This window comes from Metopolophium dirhodum, chromosome 9 (assembly GCF_019925205.1).
Source record: "Metopolophium dirhodum isolate CAU chromosome 9, ASM1992520v1, whole genome shotgun sequence".
Classification (NCBI taxonomy): Eukaryota; Metazoa; Arthropoda; class Insecta; order Hemiptera; family Aphididae; genus Metopolophium; species Metopolophium dirhodum.
Genome location: NC_083568.1, coordinates 23,836,085 through 23,861,701, shown reverse-complemented (window position 1 = coordinate 23,861,701; position 25,617 = coordinate 23,836,085). Strand labels below are relative to the sequence as shown.

Below are 25,617 nucleotides of genomic sequence, written 5' to 3'. Positions count from 1 at the left end.
TCGCTTTATTGCACCCTTCCTCCGGTCACCGTATCCGACTGCTCTCACTCACTCTGCATCGTCATACCTACCTACCGCGAGGCGGAGGTGACTTTCCGACCGCCATGCAACTCGCCGCTTTCGCCACACCGAGTACCCACCGCACACGCTTACATACTATTGTGTGTGTGTGTGTGTGTGTCCCAAGCGCGTTCAATATGCATTGCCCGTAAAGTTATTAATACTAATTTGCTCTAATCCATGACACATTGTAAGCCCCTCGTCCAGCTCTCCCGGGGGAGCGGAGCGGCGTCCCGAATCCGGCTACTCCACCCGGTTCCGGCGCCGTGCACTCCGCGTATTGCGTACATAATAATACGGCAGCTGCGCGCGCAAACCCCCCTCACAAAAACTACACCCTCCCCTACCACTACGACCGAATCTCCCGAATTCTCCACCACTCCTAACGCCAAACACCCCCACCCCCACCAACACTGACGTACGCGCTGCGGCGGTAGTGAATCTCGAGGGATCGGCGCAAAGTTCTAGCAGCGGACCGGATGAAAATTTATCTTCTCTTGTTTCAGGATACTTTTGGCACATCACCGACATACACTACGACGCGAATTACGAGGCGACCGCCGATTACACACAAAGTGAGTACATAATAATATTACATCATTACAATATAGATTTAAGTTTGTTATTGTTTTATCAGTAAATTCGAGATCGAGATAGGCGAGCGCAGGCGGACGCGACCGATTAGACCGCGAGTGTCGTCGGCCGGCGAAGACCGCTGCGAAACGCGTGCGCCCTGTGATGGCAAAAATTGTTGTCCACACATTACACGCTTGTCGAGTCTATCGATCGGCTTCTTGTGATATGATTAAACTGGGTGCCCCGGGGATGTCGTTCGGACGCGAACCGAATATGCATTTTCCTCCCGTGGGTCACCGGCGGCATCGTAAACATTTTTTTCCCACCCCGTCCGCTGGAAAAGTTTACCGCCGAAAGATTGGACTAAACACGAATAAAGTTTGATTCTGTTTCGTATACTTGTGCGTTATATTCTGTGGACGGCAGTAAAATTTCGGGAAAAAATCTCGGAATTCCCGTGATTGCCGTCTCAGATGAAATTAGAAACCAAAACTGTGGTTAAAGACGTATATATTTATACCCACCACACCTACAAAAATATATAATAATATACATTATATACACGCACATGGCTGGACGTTTTTCAGTGCGACCGAGATTTGTCGCTCGTAATCACCACCGCAACCCTCTGTCATACTCGGGCTATGGATTGGTTTCGAAAAGTTTTTAACCACATTCAATTTCGAAACAGGTAATTTTTGAAAGCAGTTTGCGAGAATTTGGAGTGGAGGTTTGGTTGTTAACGATTTATAGTCGACAAACAGTTTTAGATTTTTAGGCGTTATATAATATTGGAATAGGAAATAATATCATACAACAAGAAACGTCTTATTATAAAATATAAATGCCGTAAGAATAAAAAAAATAATATTTTAGAATTTAGTTCTGTTGATCGATGATGATAATATTCCAATATTGTGTCGATTGAGATACGTTTTTCAATATTATTATAAGACAATAGTTAAAGCAAGTAGATATTATTATGTATATAAATTATGATTTCATTTTAAATGTATTTTATTAAAATAATAAACTGGTTTAGATACCCAAAACAATAATATAACCATAATATATAGTATTATATTTGAGTATCATAAATTAACAAGTATATAATAAACAACAACAAAGATACCGTCTTAATTAATAAAATGTCATATGATGACGCAAAAAAAATCATAAATGAGCGCACAAAATATAAATGGCAAAAAATTTGGAACTTACAAAACACCAAATTAAACGAAATAAAAAGAGACATACATCGTTGGACAAACCCTAACATCAACCGTAAAGAAGATACGGTTCTCAATAGACTCCGTTCTGGTCACACCAGAATGACTCACGGCTTCCTGATGGCAAGAGAGGAAGCTCCCATATGTCAAACCTGCGGAACCTTGTTAACCGTCAAACATATAATATCAGACTGTTTAATGTTCAACCAAGAGCGGACCACACATCAGATATCCAACAACCTAGACTCTTCACTCGGACCCAATCATGAAAAAAACATTGATTTAATAAAGTTTATAAAACAAACCAAATTGTTCAATCTTATATAAAAAAAAAAAAAAAATGTTATTATTTAGTATTTAATTAATGTTTATTTGTAAACTAATGGCCTTTGCTATCGATGTTAATTTTTTTTGAGATCAATAAAAAAAAAAAAAAATTAACAAGTTTATCTTATAGATAACATAATATTTATTTAAAATATTCTCAGTCATGGTTCTTCAAACAATAAAATTGTGAACTGGAAATTATAAAGATAGTTAGTGGTAGCGAGAGATATGATGTAGGGAGCGGAATTTATTTCAGTTGACGAAAAGACTCCTTACATGTTGATAACCAAACATAAGTTTGTTTAGAAATGCTACATAAAACGTTCTCATTTGTTTTGATACACTATTCAGAGTTCAGACCAATTTCACAAATAGTAGTGTAGTGATTTGGAGGAAAATTTATACTTAGAAGAAAAGAAACAAAACGCAAGACATTTCTTTGTAGCCACTAAATTATTTGGTAATCACAAGAATTCGATGGATCCCACAAAAGGGACCCAAATCAAGAATGGGCCTCAGAAAGGAACTGTTAACTTAAAACCACGTGTGATCTTGTGTAGAAATCCAAGAAATTAAAAAGCCTTATGGGTTATGAGTTAATGACATATTAATTCCCTAATGGTAAAAAATACCGACAGCTTAAATAAACAATTAATGTACTGACGTACATTATTGAATCATTGTGAACATCTTATCCGTATTATTTATGCTCAGACGATAATTTATGTATTATAGGTACTACTTTCATCCTTCGCATATTTGCTTACAGCGAAATGCATATTATTAGTTTCTTGTAAGAATTATTATATTTTTTTATTATTTTCTTTATTGGAAATAAAAACTGCTGTAATACATCCTGTATTTGTATATTACAAAATATCAAACAATTTTTTCTTGTCAATAATTAACAGAAACATGAAACAACTAATTTATTTTTAATAAATATAAATAATTTTTTTTGTTACATTATTAATTTATTCATACAATCAGTCAATTTTTTTTTTTTACAATAAGTAAAAGCGCTCTGGGAGTTGATCGGTTGGAGGCTTGAAAGAAGAATTCATCCAGTGATGGAACTTCTTGACAGGAAATATAAATATAAAATTATATTTCACCCTTTGTTATCATCGATAAAATATTATTAATAGATAGATAACTCGATTTATTAAGATCGATATAATAATATTGATGGTATAATAATATTATCATTTTTACTTTCATTCATATTGAATGTCCTTTAATTATTAATAAACATTTCTATTGCTATAACAAATTCCCCGTTTTGGTTAATTTAACTAAAAACCAATTATTATCAATGTTTTTTTTATCGAATTTGTCACACCACAAATCGAATTAATGAAAACAAAACTAATTTACATCTGATGATAAACCAATACTGTTATAATATTTTACAAACTTGCAATATTGTTTAAAATATAACATTAAATACTTAATTAATATACATAATATAATATTATAATACACAAGATAATCCATTTAATGAACAAATGTATTTAATAAAGATTAAACTTTTTGAACTATCAATTGTAAACACTCATTAGGTTCATAGAAATTAGGATCACTTTGTATAATATAACACCCCGTAACTGTTTAAGGTAATTTTTTTCTGTTGTTGTCTAAAATAAAGATGGCTTGTTAATAAAAATTAAAATATGTTATAATTTTTTAGTTGTTCTAATTTCAATACATCGACAATTTAATAAAAATATTTTTTTCTATTCATGATGACATTTATAATATATAATAAAGAAATAGAAGTGATTCAATATCTTGTATCTTTTGTATTTACTACATATACTTTGATACTATACTATACTACTCATCTCGTATAACAATATAACAATATAGTCGATAAACAAAGTAAAATAAAGAATTACAATACAATATTTTATTTTTAATTCGATGTTATAATACATCAAACCGTTTAAATTTAAAACATTTTGTTTGGTGTTTGTAAAACACCTTATCCTATATTTTTTGTGTATTATAAATTTGTGGAAAAGATAAACAGAGCAACTTCTGCCTGTGTATCATGTATAGATTATTTTTCATAATATTATCATACGTGTTATCTCATGTACCTTCGTTGAATTTTGGAATTGCAGTATCGGACGTTAAAAAAATGTATAAACCTCCTTTTAAATTTACATAAAATTATTATTGCCGAAACGTTTCCAATTCTTTAACTACCAATATATATTTATCTGTACTATTACTTTTCCTCTCAAACAAAGCGTTCAGATGAGACGAACTACAAACAGCCAGAATTACTATACATACAGCATTTAGGATAAAGAATTCACATGGAATAGTATAAAACGATGTGACATTTCAGTCATTTTTTTTCTTCTTTTATTTGAATTACATTTATTACTTTATGTGTATGTATGTGTATATATACATATATATATAGCCAATAAACATTTATATGTAAACAGGAGTCGTTGTTTACTTTTAAAATATCGTGTATAAGACGTACTTTAAACTTTTAGGAATGAAAAATAGTGTTGGTTGCGTATTTATCGTGCTAAGAACTAAAAATAAACGTGTTCATGCTATGTTAAGTATCACGTTCTATTCCCCAAAAAACAGTATTATACTTACTAAAGACAAAAATATTCAAAGTTTTTTTGGGCGTCACATCACAATTCGCATTTCATATTGTACCGATGAGTAAAAACAATAAAAACCATATTATCTATAGATCGAGGAGACTGGGTACGGCTGTAACAAGGGGCAATATATTATATTGTAACACGTCAAATACATTTATATACTTTCTGTGTTTATACCTTCACGGTCGATACAAAAATGTCAACAAAAAATAACTAACATCGTATTTTAACCAATACATTCCTCGTTCCGCTGAGGATAGTATATAATTAGTATACGTAAGATGTCCTATTGTACACGATACAATATGATATCCCGCTATGAATATGATTATATTATCATCATATTTACCATCAATGAAAAATAAGAAAATCTGTTTTTAATTTGTAAATTAAATCATAAGTCGTCATAACTTGTATGCTAATGTGCATAGCATTTTATTATTTTTTAATATTTTTTTTCATGTTTGTTTATACAAAGGAAAAGTTTAATGGTGTAAGTTGATTTTGTTCTGAATACTTTATGTCTCTGTTTAATAAATAGTTTTTTTTTAATATTATTATTATTTTTTATTTTCAATTTGATTGGAATAAAATGTTTAACATTTTATTACTTATTAGAACTCCATTATTTTTGATTACAATAATTAACTTAGTTTGTATTAAAGAATTGTTTTTATGATATAAATGTCAATAACATAGATCTACCTAACTTGTTTGTTTGTTATCAAAGTTTTTTCTATTTTGCAAATATTAGTTCATGTAAGTATTTTAGTAATTATATAAGATATATATTTATACAATACTTATTTTTTTCTGCGATTTCATTTAGATTCCAGTGCCCATATCTAATCTAGTTAAACTTATAAATTCGAAATAGTATTTAAAATTGATACAATAGTGCATATGTTTAGTCCCTGTAAGGGTGCACAATCGGAATATTTTTTTTTACCTTTAATACAAATTAATTAATAAAATTCCATATGAAAATAAGGAGTCAATATTGAATATAAACATATTTATTTAATGGTTATAAGTAAATGTATTGGTTAAAATAGCATAATCAAATATAGAAGTCTACATCTTGTCAAATATAAATCATAACATGTGTAGTTACAGTCGTACAAGTCTCCTAATCCAACCGATGATTGGCTAGTTCAACATTTTAAATATTCCTTTAAATAACAATTATTTATAATGTATTATAAATTGTTCTCCAATGACGCCAAACAAATAATTATAAATTAACTTTCAGTGAAACGGTTATACTCCTTAAGAACAATAAATTTAAAATGTATACACAGCCAATAGGACCTTAGAAACAGGGCTTTAAGCCAAGAAAATAATTGCAAACATCGATACTTTTTCGTTGGCGAATTTAACAATAGATTTATCTCAGTAATGCTTTTGATTGAACCACGAAAGTTTAATGAATAAGGACAATTTTTTTTATTGCAACGGTAACTATATTTTTGGTTAACGGAGTTGGGTTGACAAACCGTTGCGGTTATTTTATGTTTATAAAAGTTTGCCGGTTTCTCTAAATTTACTGGAGCGTTCCCACGGTGGTGTGTAATTTTTGAAACTTTTTCGGTTTTTAATGACCGTATATAATAATATATTGTGTAAACAGAATCGTCTGGTAAGTTTGAAAACCTTTCGTTTGTTGTGGGCGTATAATAATAGAGTTATTATGTGCAAAGTCGTTAAAATTGTTATCTATATTGTAATATTTCTTTGAAGCATTCGAATATTTTGTCAACACTCATTCGAAAGACATTTTTGACGTCATACGAATACAAATAATATTATTCAGAGAACATATTTTATAATATATTTTGATTATATTATATGGGTATAACAAAAATGACTGTCTAACTATAAAATAATATCGATTCGACTGTATTTTTTTTATTTATCTGCATTTATTATAATATAATCGTGAACAATGAACATTTTTAATTTTAGTTATTAAAATGTTTATGAATTATTCAGTTATTAATACATCAGTTAGTTATTTCCGTTAAACCCTGCCTATGGTGTACCATGATCGTCTTAATTTTAAATAATACATAATAAAGAATATTAATATTAATAAAGAACGGTTCGGTTTTGCAGGTTGCAAGCGGTCGGCGGTCGATCAGGAACTGTTGGTTATGGAAAGGCCCAGTCTGCCGTCCGGCGGCGGTAGACTGGGCGATTACGGGTGCGATTCGCCGTGGACGCTGGTCCAGTCCGCTGTGAAGGCAATGAAGGAGAAGCACGGGGACAACATCGAATTCGTGCTGTGGTCCGGGTAAGGTGTTTTGTTTGTTGTTCGGGAACAATGAGGAAAACAATAATGACGATAGTAAAAAACAAAAAAAAATAATAATAATAATAAAAACAAAGCCATTCCCTTTATCCTTTTCCGGTCCGCGCGACCACGGGACAGTTACGCGTATAATACGACGTAGGTGTATATATATATATGTATATTTATTTATGTACATAGGTATAACCCAAAGAGCGAAGGGTCGCCGAACAGAAGTTTAAAGTGGTTTCTACCCTTATCTCGGTCCACTGCTACTGATTGGCAAATTAAAAACGCCCCGTAAAGTGTTTTAGTTCTTGCAGTCGTGCGTGGCGAAAAAAAAAATAATATAGTATAATATTATGTTTGTTCGTTGAGTTGGTTTGTTGTTTATATTTTTACGCTCTCCGTTGGTTTAGATTAAGCCGTTGACACTTCCTATATATTATTATTATACGGTGACCATAATTACTTAGCATAATGCGACTCAAGTAGTCAAGTCTCCTCTATGTTTACGATAATTTACACGAACCGCGTGGGGGTGACATTTTGTATGTACTCGCAATACGATTGGTGTGTATTATCATTGAAGGTCCGGTGAAGATGTACGAAAATAGGTTGCAGAATTAGTACGAATTCTAATTATAGATGTATTCTAAACCTACAATAATAGAGTGATGCTGAGGCCTTGGCGTGCAGAAATAATATATGGAAAATGTGAGCTCCGATTATAAATTGTTAGGTAACGTCGAACGCAAATACTATTGTTAACAATTATAATACAATCACTTTATCGTGTTCTTGCACGATGACATGACGTGTACAAAATCGAATATTGCTGCAATACATTTATTTTATTCTCACCGTTGGATCGGATCGGTGATCCCCAAATACAGGAGGTGGTCTGTGCACTCATCGCAGGTCTTTCGTGGCTTAAAAGATTTTTTTCTATTTCTATCGATTTCAAACGATTTTAAATCGGAAACTAAATAGTAAACGAGTGAGCGTAATATTGTATTCCATATTATTTCCGATTCACAAACAATTAGTATTCTGTACATGATTTATTTTGTCCATTATGACGTCGACATGTATAGGATAGAGCTCATCCTCCGATAAATGGGCAAACATTTTGTTTTGTTAATTTCCTATTAATTGAATCTTTCATTATTTTCTTACTAAATTAGGTTCTGGTGTCATTAAATAATTAGTTAGTACTTTTCCCTGGTGTTTAATATATTGCTAATATTTTATTAACCGTTTCCGCAATAGAAATGTGATTAAAAATTGTTCTCATTGTTTTCGGTGGATGAAAATTTTGAAAATCGGTCCGTGGCTTGGGTCGAGTTGGGTACCTCATTTACACGTTGGCCATAACTCAGCATAATAACACACGGAATTAATATATCAATTCCGTCGATTTCGTATCGACTCCAACAGCTACAACTGATCTTAATATTAATCCATCAATTTCACTGAATTTTAAATGTATGTAAATGGTTGAAAACAGCCATACATTTTAATGTGCCTACATTACCATTTTAAAGTAATTAATTTCTATAAAATAGTATATTTAACTTATTCATTAATAATGTCAACATTTTAACCTTCTGACTTTCACCTAATTGTCGAGACTGAAAATATAATATAAAATTATGACGTGGTTTAAAATTGATTGAACATAAATATTATGATCTGTAGCCGGTGGAATCGATGTAGGTACGTATACCTTTTTAAAAAACAGGATGTTTCGTCATAATCAATAAATATACCCTAACGTACGTATGTTTACTTATACGACTATTATTACACAATTGGATTGACATCGAAACGTCCGATGGTGTGAGGAAAACGCCACCCTTAACAGTTTTTAATGTTCTCTACAATTCCTCGCACAAAAACTACGCTCGATTCGTAGGATAAAATGACTTTCAAAGAAGTGCTACAAATGCTAATGATGTAACGAAGAGAAATTGGCGTGCAGCAGAAATAATAATAAAACAAAAAAAATGTTGTGTTAATATTATTGTTAAAAGTACCCTCGCAGCTAGTTACCGTTGAATGCATAAACAAAAAAAAAAAACCATAGCTTTGTTATGTTTTTACACGATGATTTGTGTAAACAAAACCAATTGCGTTTATAATATATTTTTTTTGAACAGTTTTCTTATTTTCAATTTTTTTTATACACGGATCGATGAGTACACCTATTAATTGATAAATATGATTTCCAAAAATGAGACTATCGCGTAAATCGACCAATTTTTCCCCTCTATTTTATATTATTATAGCAATGAAATATCGTTCACATACGAGGATGAAAAGTTATTAGGTATACAGTTTGTTACAGTGTATATTAACACAATTATGGAAAGATGAATATTAACAACGGTTTAAATGAATAATGTGTGCATACTTGTAAACAATGGGATATTTTTCAAAAAAAAAACATGTTTCAATTGACTTATAAAATTGAAATTTATTGAGGTATATTTATGTTTTCAACATGTTTTGAAAAAATTGTTGAAACGCATTGTAAATCAAGTTTCCTATATATTTTATACACAATGTTCATAACGCATACGAACATTACAAAAATACGCATGTGCCCTAAATATTAATTATAATATCATGACAGTTGAAATCTTCATTTTGACCCCGGAAAAAAAGAATAAATAACAGCATGGTTTATTTTGCGATGAGTTTGTATAATAATTATATTATATACTGTCGAAAGTTCTGATCGATATGATATGACCCATGTGTCATTAGTTTTCCTGTGGCATATATATAATTAATGCGTCCCTAATATTTGAGTTGAATGATTAAAATATGTTATCATTACGGTTTATCAAAGTTATATGTCACTTGAAATATTTTAATAATAATGCTTTACCTTTTGAAATGTAATAATCAATCGAAGCGTAAAATATAATATAATATTATAGGATCGCGATTGCTTAGTGTTGACAATAATTATTTTGAATAAAAAATGTATAACGTCGTTTTTAAAATCTTCGTCGTTTCTATACTTTCTGGTTGAGCTCAGTCAACTCGATACCTACAACAATAGCGTTGAGACTTATCAATTTATAGATAAGACTATTGATCTATATTATTATTATTATTATTATGTCTTATATAGAAATAAATGTAACGGTGATTTCGGGATGACGTGTTACACTATGAGTATTAAAAAAAAAACTATAGCGCATTTCTGCGTCTAACGTTTCAGTTATTTTTCTGGAAATATCGTTCGTACTACTACGTATATTTTACTACTAGTTCACATTTCATGAAAACACTTGGGACGGTTTTTTCAAGCACGGGACAGCGTATTACGAATACACAACTGTAGCTTGTGTTAATTTTTGTTCTATCCGGGTGAAAACGAGTTCATATTTTACCTTTTGGATTTTTTCCCATAGAGAAATACCTATTAATATAATGATTTGTCTTTGTCCGGATAATCTTTCGGTCATCTAATCCCAAAAACACTATCTACGCGCCGACACACAGAATGTGATTGGCCACCAGCGTGAAACGGACCACAAATAATATTCCGATACCTATCGAGTGGAACAGCAGCAGTATATTATACCTATTGTGCAGTCGTCCGGAGCGTAACGCCACAGACACACACGTCGCACATTGTTCTAACAATATTATTATATTGTGTACCTGCTCGCAATAGCTATAACACACAATAATATCATATAGGCGCCTACGCCGTGTTATTATATTATATTTTAGTGCGTTGTCATTTGTACACCCAGACCAAGTAATTCGATTAAACGTACCACCGGAGTTGCGCAATCCGCGGGATTATAATATACTCGGGTGCGTTTGAACACGTCGTATTCGACAACGTTATGTGCACCGCTATAATAATAATAATAATAACACTACGCCGTAAAGTTTACGGATCTACACATATTATTATTAATTTATTAACAAGTCGAGCAAGAATGTATAAGGGATCGGCGGTGACGGGTCGTGTGGTCGGGCACGGCGGCGGCGGCGGTGGGGAGGCGGGTAATCTTATAATATTACTCCTCGGGATACGGTGAATGGTGTCCGCATGGGATAAGAGTTCACGTACACAAAACGACGACCTTACGAGATCGCATCTAATGTAAGGGATTACATAATATCCAAGTATAGGGTAGGTACGGGATACGGTACGTGTAATGGTATACGTAATACGTATATATAAAGCTATTTACGAGAATTTATTTGGCTCGTGTCCATCTCGCGTCAACCGTCTCTATATAATAATATAGCAAAAGTTATAATAATGTCCCGTGCGAGCCCGTTTCGACCGGTGCAGACTGTATTAAAAAAAACACACTTTTTCGTTATTGTGAATTTTCAATATTAAAAGTCGAAACCGTCGCATCGCTAATAATTCTTAATAAAGATTTGAATATATATTTTTTTTATCAAAAACAGTGTACAATATTTTTACGACAACATAGTAATATTATTATTAGGTATACGGTGATTATTGATTTATACGTTCTTGGCATTTTAGCGTATAATTATTTTACTCGGTTTATGATAATAAATTGTAAGTGGGTTTTTTTCTTTTATTTTATGAATGGGCACAAAATAAAGTAGGTAAATAAATTACCGTAGTAAATAAAACGAAACGTTTTAAAATTAATTATAGTTAAAAAACTATAAAATATTATCTCACATACCTAATTAATTATAACTTATTGTATTATAATTTATATTATAGTTTCAATACCATGGTCCTAATTTTTGTCGTGTATATCGTTAAACATCGACAATTATTGGAAAAGTTTTCGCGAGTCACCACTAAGACAAAAATGGTATATATTTGTTTATAGTTTTCATGACTGTGCCCTTTGTTTAGGAATTCATTTATAAAAGTAATTACATACAACACGTGATAAAATTTATCTATCGGAAAACTATAATGGTTTTTTACTCTTTAGAGATGCATTTATTTTACATTTCTAGCACGAAATTACAAATATATACGAATATGACACAATATATACAGTTATTCACCATCAGAGTCAATTACGATAATTATTATGAATGTAGTGTGTTAACAAAATGTGGTCAGAGTTATATACTTATATCGTAACTAGTTAAAAATTTAAATATTTTAGTTAATGTTGTTTGATTTAACCTAAACGGTTAAATTAAGTTAAATTAATTTAAATTGTGTCTAGTTAATTCAATAAAATCATATGTTAATATAATTTTTATACATATTATCTATAATAGCTAAGACTAACCGATTACATTTTTTTTATCACGCTGTTTGCAATTACATGAAATAAAAATAAACAAATATTCCATGACTTAATGAGTATTTAGGTTTCTTGAACGTGTAATTGCCTAAATCATAACATATATAAGCTGTAAGATGCAACAATATAAGTTAACAATATAGAATGTGATGCATTTCGAACAAAATGTATTGGTGAATATAATTCAAAATATTTGAAAGATGTACAAACAATATGCGTGACTCAGGCTATAATTAAATGAAGGAGTAGGAGAAGGAGATAGTCTTGCGTTCACAATAATTCACAAAAAAATACAATACACGACACAAGAGTATGTCTATATAACCTCTGCGTGAATGTTTTTTTATCGTTTTATCGTTTATTATATTAGATGATGTGCGTACACTCTGGAATAGGTGTGATCTACAAAAATCACATATTCCATCTATTCTTTATACACACGAACACAGTGTTTTTATTTCACCAGGCGACGACTTCCCATTATGTTTTATTCATTACTAATATTGTGCATGCAAAGAGTTCACGTGCCAATATTATACGAATACATATGCAGCAACAGTAAAACACATACGAAATTATACAATGGTATACGGTACCGTTTGTTTATTCCACTCTATTTAACTACATCCCAAGTACATATACTGTATTTTATATTATATTTTGTATATTATATATTATAATATATGGTAAAACGGTGATAAAAACTGAAAGAATAAAAATTTTAAATTACTTATTTCACTGGGAGACAAATTTTTTTTCTAAGAAAGCACATTAGTACAAAGGTCGTCTAGTTACAGTATTTTTGTATTTGGTTAACGCAGCTCTGGCCCAAAGTCGCGTACTGAGCGATACAATTATACAAATAATAATACAATATATTAATTATACATAAACAATTATACATAAGAATAAACACAATAAACAATCGCATGATCCTTTAAATATAAAACGCCCATTATCTCAAAAGTATTAACGTTATTGTAAATATTATTAATAAAGCCAATGAAAATAGTAAAATATGATTTTTTCGTCAATAGCATGTATTACTCACGGGGTGTCGCCAATGGGCAACTTCCCCCTCCTGTAAATCAATTTCCATCACATTTACTTATTGTATAACCTGTAAATACAGATTGTAAATATTATGTTTTGTTCAATATAAAAAAAAAAAAAAAAGCATGTATTATTATGGTCTTGTAATGACTTTTCCATAATTTTTTTTCATAAACGATAATCCAATTTTAGACTATGAGTGATATTATACTGTTAAAACAATCTCTCAGTATATCATATACCTACGAAGAGTTCGATTATTTATTTTTTCAAAAAACCAAATCACGCCGATCCATCATCGTCCCGTGGTTTCATTCGCAGACGTAGGTAATACGAAAATATGTTTGCGACAATATGTTTGTGAATGAGCGTTAATAGTTTTTATATTTTTCGAAAACGTTTCTTTTTCTTGGGTCCGTTATTCGACGACGCTGTTAATCATGTTGCACGAATCGTAAAAAATATACTATAATATGATATTATGTTGTGTATCGCGTTGCGAAAACAAAACCAAAAAAAAAAAAAAAACACCCCGTCCGCCATGCCACTTATTGTGCATATAATGTAATCGGAATCTGTATTGTTCGTTCTTGTATGGAATTGTTGTGTGAAGCGGGACGACAGAATATATTGTATAATGATAATAATATATATATATATATATGTATAATACGAGGGACGCGTTACTTTCGAAGAAAAAAAAACGATCCCGGGCCGTTGTTTGGAATTCGGAAAATGTTCAGAAAAACTCTGGAACCGCGAGCGAAAAAACACGCACATACGCGAACAACAATAATAATATATTGTTATAATGCGAGATGACATAACTTTTTCTCGTTTATTCGTTTTATAAGCTTACGTGTATTCGGCATTATATCCGAAACGCTTTAATTGTTCATATTGTTATAGTACCACATTATCATTATTATTATTGTTATTATTAATGTATTACGATATGAATACGATAGGTCGCCATGACGATGTGTTACGAGCGTTCTCAGCTTTTGCGTTTATTATTTCGATTTCAGTAGGCTACCGACAACCGACGAAGACGAAACTAATATTGTTTCGATCGACGTAACATATTAAGCGGATATTTCGCGAGTATACGTCACATCAGGATTTTCAATTTTTGATGAAAAACTTTACCATCAAATTTATTTCACTGGTTTTAAAAGGCACCATCAGTTAATATTTTTCTTTAGCTCTTTAAGATAATCCAGATAATCGCTACATTACACGTATCGCACAAAATACAAATACAAACAAATAATTAATGGTAAAATTTGTTTTTCAAATAATGTTACTGATAAGACGTGGTTACGGAGGGTTCATCCTCACCGAGCATTTGTGTCCCCGTCTAAAGATTGAGTTCACAGACGTTTTGTCTCCGAAAAATACAGTACATATTAAATTAGGAAATTAATTGATCCCAGAAAGTCAATATTATCCATATGCTGTTTAATTCCCCCGTATTTAGATTTTTAATTACAAATCAATTCAATATCAGTTCTTAGACAAGTTTCGGTTAATTTTTTTTATTTCATAACGGAATCAGTGTTTTCAAACATTACTGATTTGGCCGTCAATAGTAAGTGTTCAATAGCACACATTTTTGTAAACACCCGCTCCCACAATAAGAATTCGTATTTGGACTTTTTTTTTGTTTATACTCATAGTATGAAACATTCAGGCAAACTATTTTCTGTTTATTTCTCTTTGTTACTAAACGCTCCGTTACTGATATATTTATTAATATTATATAACTCACTATAATATCACACATAAATTATATTAATGTGAAATGTGAGATGTGTAGGAATATTAAGTATAAATCATTTCGTTGAACGGTTTATTTAGTTAGGTAATTTCCCGGTTCACAATTTAATGTAGTATCACATATTTAAAATATTGAAATTGAGTCTTCGATATAGATACCTCTTTACCTACGTCACGCAAAATATTATTTTAGTTTGAACTTTTTATATTATTTTGATTTTTTAATTCTTAATTATTTGTAATTATTATTTGTTTTTTTTTTTACTATATTATTGTATATTATATTTGTGTTGTTATCGTTTTCGTATCAAAAAAAAAAAATTAATTATTTAAAAAATAATTTCCCAACAACACCTTAAAATACCAAACCGATTTCTGAGATATATACAGTAATAAGGAAAATAGTATATGCATTATGTTTTTAATTCTTACCATTGTAAGGTTGCCGAAAAAAATTAGAAAAAAAAACAGCCTATAATCAATATACGACGCAGGTAAAACATTCTAATATGGATAACACGATTCTCAGGGGGGGGGGGGGCAAATATCCTGTCTTAATATTTACGGGGAACAACCAAACGTCGGTGAACTCATTTTTTGGACGCGAACGAACCATTCTAGATTAGCGTGACGTACGATCTCATCATGACCATGTATATATTATAATATGAACAGCAGACTAGAGAGGATAATAATATACAAACATTACACATACGTACAATGTACAATGTACAATGTACAACTGTACGACTGTACAGTTATATGTACTATTATTATTATTATTACTTGGGCTTACAAAAGCCCTTTCGACTCAATAGTTCGACCGACAATGAAGCGCGGGGAGTACAGTGCCCCTCAAAATGCAGTGAAGATTTATATATTTATTATACCACGGCCATGTCCATAGTATACTATTATATTATTATTATAAACTGCGGTGCCACGTTACAATTTATACAGGGTGATACTCTTATCACTAAAACCACAGTCCTTTTCTCGTGGTAAATGTATTTATTTTTTGAATTATTTTTTCACACATTTTCAATGAAAGTAGGTTATGTCGTTTTTAGTTTTTTACTTTTATTTTTCTAGGATATTCGGTACAACCTTTTGTTGAACTGTAGTTTTTTTATAGTTATGACTTTATGAGTAATTCAATTTAAGAATGTATACACCGCAGGGACACTTGTGGCAATTCACCGGTACTCTATACTCAACTTAGAATAAAGAATGTAATCAAAGGCAATCCCACTGAATAAACAATAAATTAGACACGAGATCAAAAATTTGTTGTTTAAAACTCAAAACTTGTGTTTATTGCATTAAATTATTATCATAATAGATATTTATTATTTACGTTATCTTAATAAATTATAACAATGGGCACTATAGTGAATTAGCAGGTCACGTCACCGCGCCGTATCCCTAACTTTCTTTTCTGGAGAATTACCTAGTCTTATTCTGGTAAATATAATATTTATTTATTTTAAACAATAAATTGGTTTTTACTTGAGACCTATCCGATGGCTCCCGAGCATTCGTACCCACCACCTGTATTTTAAATCCAACTCTAAATAGTATAATTTGTGCATCAATTATTAAACAAGAATCAGCTATATTATACAGAGTATAAAAAAGTGTATCGGAAGATTTTATGTACATATAAGTTGACCCATTTCTAATTCTCTTTAACTATATGTATTATAATTGACCCGCGGATACAATAATTGATGTCAGTATCGTTGTTTATGAAGTCATTTGATGCGTCATATTATAATAATTATACAAATACCATGCGTTGGTTATAGCCAAAGGTTTCAGATTGAAAAAGGTTAAATACGATTGGTTTAAGAGATTGTCGAGAGAGAACCCGGGATTTTCGTTGAGCTCTCAAACACTATTATTATAAAATACATTAACCATCTACCAGTGCAAAGTTATATTTTTATTCAACGAATTCCTCACAAAAGTATTCCGCTCACTTCTACGTCGTAGCCACGCAACAACGGCAATCTCTCGCATAGTTTGACGGAATAAAAAAACATCGACCACGAGACCTAGGACACTATCTCACCAAATACGACTACGATAATAATAATGTCGACTCACCAATATGCCGTAAACTGCGATCGCTTAATATGACATTATGTTCAACGTAGATACAGGCGTGTTATGATATTGTACACATAACAAGGTATAGGTAGTATATTATAGACGGCTGTGAATCGGTCAAATTTCGAAACGACCTGGCATCGGGTCACCGGGTTACTGTGGATTGCGTTACGGTGTTTGTTTTATATATTATGTGTGCTAGTTGTCATCGTCGAGTTATGACATTTCACCCGCGGGCTACCGTATGAAAATAACCATGAAAATACAAAACATACTTTATTTATCGCATGTCGACGAATCGGTCAATATTGTCAAACATATTATTTTCCTGTATAGTATTCACATGGTATTACATATTTGGTCGGACAACTGCATGGTTATACGTTTAAATTATGTATTTAAAATGCTCGTCGACACAATTTGTATACAAAAATAATCAGCGCCGAACGGTATGACGAATTTGAATTGTAATAATAATATTGTAATAATATATATTATATATTGTAACTAAAAACGATTACATTTTAATATTAAACGCCGTAAGTACTACAATTTCGTTTGTTTCATAGAATTCAATTCTATAAAACACGACATAATACTCCTGTCTCCTTTTGATATTCAAATTATTATACATGGATTCGTTCAATGGGCGTTTTAATGTATCCGAATTCAAGCAAGTGATAAGTGGCCAATTGCAGTTCAAAGTTTGAATGCAAAAGTTAAATTGCCAAATAATAATTTCATCCCTACGCTATTGTACATTTAAACGGCGACAACTTGGCGTGTTACGTTAGAAGTGTAATGCTACTAATTTATTGATTATTTGGATGAATGTCAATAGATATAAATATATAATACATAATATTGTATAAATTATAAACTAAATAATTAATATTCATCGTTGAAAAACAATCCTGTGAATATTTAATTAAAATACAATCATCAATTCATATAGTCTATTCCGCGGAAACCACGTCGTATTGAGTTAATAATTCCATGACAATAGTTTGACGTTATTTCCACGAACTGCATCAATAAAACAGTTTTTTTTTTATATTTCATGCCAAATAGTCTATGCGCACAACATTTGTAACTAAATTTGGTACAAAAACTGCATATTGTATAATAATATCGCTAGAAGATTTCTGCGCGTTTATTTGTGTACACGGAGAACTATAGTGTCGAAAAAACGCTTAAATGTAAATCGAATGAGATTAGGATGAAATATTACTTAATATTATGAAAATAAAAGACAAGAATTTGATCAAGATCTTAAAATATAGTTTTCACATGATTGGCTAGGTAAATTTAAAAAAAAAATTAAAGCTATTTTTTTTTATGAAAAAATTTTAATACAATATAAAATTGTCATAAAAATATAATGATATGTCTACTCTTCCAGAAACTACCGCTAATGATTGATGTGCAAACACTAGATACATTTTAATCTAAAATTTTGGAGGTAGATGATTTTGCACTAAATTGATTCTGTGTGATATTTGACCAATGTGGAATTGAGCATGATTTTATACACTTTTTTTTTAAATTTAATTTTGTCTTAAGCCGTAACAATTACCTAATGTACATTCTTTGGGCCTCTTGTAAATAACTTTGAAATAGTCCCTAAATTACACGGGTAAGTACATTAAAATTTCAAAAGATGTCTTTATAAAACCCCTTAAAAATGATTACGCATCCTCACAAGTACAAAAATGTAAGTTAATGTTCCTAAAGACGAGTCGTAATATGAATTAATTAACCTAATTCATTCAACCGAGTAACATACTACGATATAAAATTTAATATTATTTTATGAACAATATTATGAGATCACGTAATATTGTATTATTAAACTTCGACTGCCGAAAACTCCTGCATCGATTGCAACATATTTCGTTTGATATAATATCAATGATCACCCTAATACAACTGATATATGAATTTTCCAAAATGAAATTACCTTTTTGTTTGGCAAAATATTATAATAAAGAATTTCGTTAAAAAGACAGCCCAAGAACAAAAAGAAGTACAAAGATGGCGAACAACAATAATATAATATTAATTAATTTATAATATTATACTATGCAATTGCTCCGAAATTGTTTTAGAATTAAGTTTCTAGAAACTTGGCCGTTAGTCTTTACTGTGTTATTTATGGAATTGGAAAAAAAACTTAACGTTTGATTGCCGATTTTTTGGTTTGATATTCCGGGTGTAGATAGTTTTATCTTCTATTGATTCCAATAAATTCATAAAACTGTATAGTTTTATTAGTCTAGTTTGCAGGTACGATTCTAGAAAATTTTATAAAAACAAAACGTTAACGATCAACAGCCTACATGCCGCAACTCAAAGACAATGTTTCTATATAATATGTTTTAATACGTTAATCAATAGACATATTTTGATTAAAATCGCATTACGTCCAAATAAGGGTTTGGCTGATGGCAAACATTTGTTATCAATACCTAACAAACTGTTCTACTTGTAAAATATTCCTACAATCTGCATAAGCATTTAAAATGGGTCAGTTAACTTGATCGATAGATCCACCGCGCTGGCATAACGAACTCAACTTTCATTCACAAAAATATCCGTTCTCAAATAATAATAATACATATTATAGAATATAGGTATATTGTCATAATATTGTTTTCTATGTTTGTATAATATATCCCACCTCCTAACAGTGAAACACATTTTAAGGTATTTTAACGCCATTAATTTACCGTCGATTTGTTGGTAAAACATTTTTATAATATTGCATTTTGTATGAAGAGATTTTTTAAAATTATTTCGTATAATGGAGAAAAATGAATACTTTATGCTACAACAATGAGTTAAATAAATTGTTATTACATCATAAAAAAAAATCGCAGACATGACACTGATCCGCATAGGCTGCACGCTGACGGAGACTTACCACCATCGAGGTGGGTGCGTGTTATGAGTTACATTATAAATAAAGTTGCATGAAATGAATCAACATTTTTCCCCCTAATAAATAAACAACTTATTTCGTAAAGAGTTATAACTGCCAGCATCGTGGGTCTTATAATATAGCATATACGTATAAAATAACATTGATACTTAAATAACACGGAAAAAGCACTTGACTTAATAATCGGGTATATTAAACGGGGATTGTTGAATATAGCCTATTAAAAATAAATCAAAACACAATAATTACTTAGTGCAGTTCACCGTACGTTTAAAATCGAATAAAAAAATTAAATAAAACTATTCGGGATATTAAATTCTCGTGGTCGGTTAAGTACAAGAATTAAATATTAAATTAGATAACGTTCGTTCAACTTCTGTTCGACTACATGATGCCTATAGCATGAATTGATTTCATAACTTGAATGTTTCTATTATTAAAAACTCAACAATAATTACCATTTAACGATAATATTATAGTTGTAATTTTTGAAAAAGTATGAACAGGGAAGAAGGTTGAAACGTCTTACAATCGCTTTTAACTTCATTCTCTGTAACGTATTATATTTTTAATAAACCAGTGAACTTTTTTACAATTTAAATATTTTCGAGAAAATGAGATTTATAAAATGTTCTGAAACACTACCTTCCTACTAGATTATAATATTTCGAACATTTCAAGCTGTAAAGTAAATCTATCTGTGTCTAACTTTGCACCTATAGTTGGTAGATAAGGCCATCCACATATAGTGGACTATGAATAAATGCATGTACTTTTGCTACTAAGACAATGTTCACGAATGAAACTTTCAACAGATACATATCAGTGTAAAACTTATACTTATGTACTTATGCTGATACCTTAGAGATAATTCTAAATAAAGAACAACATGATGAATGGGGATGTACCTACGTATTATGTGAAATGTCATTTCAATGTCATATTTAAATTTGTGAAAGGAAAATAGTACATTATACATATTATAATATAATATCGTTAATAGAAAAGTAATATAATAATTTATATAAGGAGAATCCTGAGCATGCTCACCTCTCATCCTCTTTTATCCTTTAACGATGCGTTTATAACATTTCTGATTTTTTTTTAAGTAGATATTAGGTACTCAAAGACCATGTTTTTAATTTCCTTAGAATTTTATACCAATAAAGAAATGTCACGTGGTAATACAAATTCAATATTTTCAAATCGAATACATTTTTAAAGTAGTTCTTTTTTATTAATTTTAATATTGAAGTTTCTAAATTTACACTCTATCGAGTACCTAGTTAATGAGTTATTAAAATTTGAGTTGTAAATAAAATAGTCTTTAATAATATATTTTATTCAAATACTTATTCTACTCAATTATTTTTATAAGTTAGGCAATTTTAATATATTACGAGAGTTATTAACATTTTCAAATCTTTCCCAGTATTTTGGACTATCATTATAATATCAAGCGTTTGTTTAATAACTCAGAAACTTTATCGTTCGAATTATGATTTTTAAATATTTAAATATATTAATAAATAAATAAATAAATGTTTTGAAATAAATTCTTAACAATTGCATGTAAAATGGCAATTATTTATTGAACGAAAGTAGTATGTATCACCACCGGATAAATGGCATAAAATATTTAATAATTTCAAAACAATATTGTGTTTTTGTACATTTGTTTTAAAAATCAGAACTGTATTATAAATAATAATAATTTCGAATGTTAATACAATTAATATTTTTGTGAACAACCTTCTATATCAGGGTGACAAATATGTGGCACGCGTACCATGCTATTGGCACCAGAAAGACTTTCATGAGTCTAATATATTATATTATATTTATAATTTATATGCCTTGCAAGCAACAGCACATATTAACCAGACATAAAAAATGTTTAAGTAATAAGAAGTAAAATGTTTCAATAAAAGTTGATTTTTTAACACTTTTTTTCTTCATTATTATCATTCATTTTTCATTTATATTTTGTAAAATTCTCCGTGTTAACAAATATAATTAGTGGCACAGCTGAAATTTTTTTTTGAATCGTGTCATACATTTTCACGTTGGACAAATCCCATTTGCCATCCCTCTTCTGTAAAATATAATATTATAATGTTGGCACCGTAAGGGATTTCGTTTGTTGTAAGACGTATTCAAACCGTTTTTTTTTTCAATTCGTATCGTCGCCTGGCTGCACGGTAATAAAAATATAATAATACATTTCGGTGTACAATATAAAACAGTATCTACTTGTGGTGGTATTGTATAGGTTGCGGTCCGCACCATAAAAGACGATAAACAGAACGCGTCCCAGAAACTGAACGCACACGAGGTAGGTAGGTATATTTATATGGTTAACACTTCCCAGAGGTCTAGTTTGACGGTACTGAAACTATCCTTACCAGTCGGCTGCAGAGTACGCGACACGGTAATAATGTACCGGTAGTAGTGTGGGTGGCGAGTAAGAGGGTGTGGATATCGGCAGGTATATACATATCGTCATAATAGGTTTATCCGTCGGCGCTCCAAGAGTCGATGGTGAGCGACAAAAAAAAATTGAGACCTGTAAACGTGTTTTTTTTTTTACGGTCGGCAGTAAACGCGAACAACAACGGTACCTATAGTAATAATAATAATAATAATAATAATAATATTGTTTTTATACTGTCAGGGGGTGGGGGGGGGGGCGTGTCTCGCCCAAAATACGCGGAAACCGAACGCTAAAAGGCGTATAGAGGTAGGTAGTAAGTTTTCAGGTCCCTGAGGCCGCGTGTCGTACGGCCGAGAGAGAGAGAGAGAGCGAGTGACTTGCGGCGAACACGACCGGGGCTCGCGTTTAGGCCGACGACAAGACGACTTTCTGCCGTAAGTTTTTTCCTCGTTTAATGGCGGATATAACTATACAATATCGTATTATTATAGCGCCGTATCGTTCCCACCGGCGGTGTAGGCACGTCGTCATAATATTGTTATCGCGCAGTAAATGCGTTTAACGGGATCGCCGGGGCGGCGTTTACATTCATGACGGTGAATTATATATTATTATAATATAATATAATATAATATTTTATGGTTCCTGTCGCGCGGCGGCAACAATATAACGAGATATAATGTGTGTACGTTGGGTTACGCGTTTTTTTTTTTTTTTTTACTGTTTTTTCTCACCACACTCGACGTACGGCCCCGAAAGTTTATTCTCGTCGAGACTCGTCGCGAAACGACATGACACGACGTGGTGAAAATTTGTAGTTTGATTGGACCGGTAAGTAGAAGATAATATTAGTTAGTAAATAATAACATAATATAAGCGACCGCCGCCCGTCACGACAATGCGCAGTGCCAATTCCAAAAACTTTTCGGCCGTACATTATAAATTATTATCTTTCGGAGAAAACGAGACGACGACGAAAATTATTGAAAGGCTCAGTGCAATAACCAGACAAGTCCACTTTTACCAATTGTTCGGGAGAAGCAAAACAAAATTCTTTATCTCATTCACCATTATGGGCGGGAAATAATTCATTTTGAGATATCTTTGGAAATAATAAAGTGATTTTTCTGATTGTTCTACCAAAGTATAGTTATTTCTTCCACGAATGATTCCAAGGAATTATTCCTGCCGAGTATTCAGAGTGTTCATTTATTTTTCTGCGAGTGGGCAGTCGTGGAGTGGCAGCTGAATATTAAAACGAAAACGAAAACGTTTGCTAAAATAATATTATTACACTACTATGATTGGTTTTGTCATAACATAAAATTGTTTTTTTATTTTCAATTATATTTAATTTGTATCGAATGCCAAGTTAGATTTTATCAAAAACAAACATGTCAATTAGTTTGATTTAATGCTTATTGGCCATTGGGATACCAAATAATCCATATAATATAGTGTACTACACTAACCGTAATTGATCAAATAACATTTTCGTATTAACTATTATCAAACGGAAAAGATGAATCAACTCAATGTTTAAAAACGAAATACCGTCAACGTACACATAATATTATGCAATAATATGGTTTTCAAGAGAAAATGAAGTACGTACCTATAATCGTTATTTTATAAGGTATTTCCGAAAGCGTTTGATACTGTAAACCATTCCGTCTTAATTAGAACCTTGGAACTTGTTGTGGGGTTTCGTGGAAAATTAATGTTTGTGTTTCTTGATGGTACCTCTTTGAACAATTTATGCGGCACTCGTATGATTTATAACGTATTAATAGTTATTTTAACCTATATTATTAAATGTTCCATTTGGAGTTACCTGGCACAACCATAATATTATATTATCCACGTAATATATCATTAAATATTTTATATCTATTGGTACTTTCAAAACTTTTGGTTGTAGGATACAGATGATATGACGGTAGATACTCGAGTCTCTCGATAACCGCTTATATCTGAAGTTTTGGACTCTATAGTTTTCGTGAAACGGTGCCAATGTAACAGTCCGCCTACAATATTTAACCAAATGTCAAGGGATAATTAATTTTCTCGTAATTCTTATATCCCGTTCAATTGTATTACATTATTACAGAAATACCTACCGTGGTAGGTAGCTGGTACGTGTTGTATACCGTTGTCCTAAATGTCCATTTGTCTGAATTTGTTCTAATCTGTTTTAACGACTGCGTTCAATCGATTTAAGCGACTAGGTTTCCTCTCCATGTTGCATATGCCACCGTCATACTATATTACATTCATGTCTGAATGATATCGATGAGCCCATATATTATAATAATACGCATCTATATTATCTATTACTCGGTTTTTATTCGGTTGAATTTATTTTCAAGTACGATTCAATGGTCCGGAATCCATACATCGTCGTCGGTATAAATTTAATGTTATGCAAAATCGAAAATCGTAACGTCGTTTTTGTATTGACTTTCACATTCAATCTAGTTTTACGCCTGATATAATATCCAATCAAAATATTAGTATGTAATACCGCAATATTTTTTTCTCCAGGACTGTTTAATTGTGTGACGCATAAAGAATTATACGAAACTTAAAATGCCACGACCCAATACAATTAATTGAATTAAATAGCAACGTCGAGTATATAAAAAAAATAATATTATTTGATAAGGCTGGAGACCTATAGGCTATAATGGAGTTAACTCCATTAAGAAATTCAGAACCTATCAATTAGATGGTTCCGATCTACCACAAAAGTTAGTTAGTATTGCTGAACCTTAGCTGTGATTTACGTTGATAATCATTTACATAAAATATTATGGTCAGTATATAATATACTTACTCTTCGTGTTTAATGAAATTACATTTTAAATTCTATTTTCATTTATTTTAGTTTCT

The 25,617-nt window shown here is 31.1% G+C and overlaps 1 protein-coding gene across 5 annotated transcripts in view; it reads left to right on the top strand.

The window, feature by feature from the left end:
• The window catches only part of LOC132951602 (acid sphingomyelinase-like phosphodiesterase 3a), a 221,146-nt gene that overhangs the window by 104,358 nt on the left and 91,171 nt on the right, over positions 1 to 25,617 (top strand). For all 5 annotated transcript variants that reach the window (XM_061023390.1, XM_061023393.1, XM_061023392.1 and 2 more), the window contains 2 exons: positions 567 to 635; positions 6,944 to 7,121. In XM_061023390.1, coding sequence (XP_060879373.1) covers positions 567 to 635; positions 6,944 to 7,121 — 247 coding nt within the window. The remainder of the gene's footprint in view (positions 1 to 566; positions 636 to 6,943; positions 7,122 to 25,617) is intronic.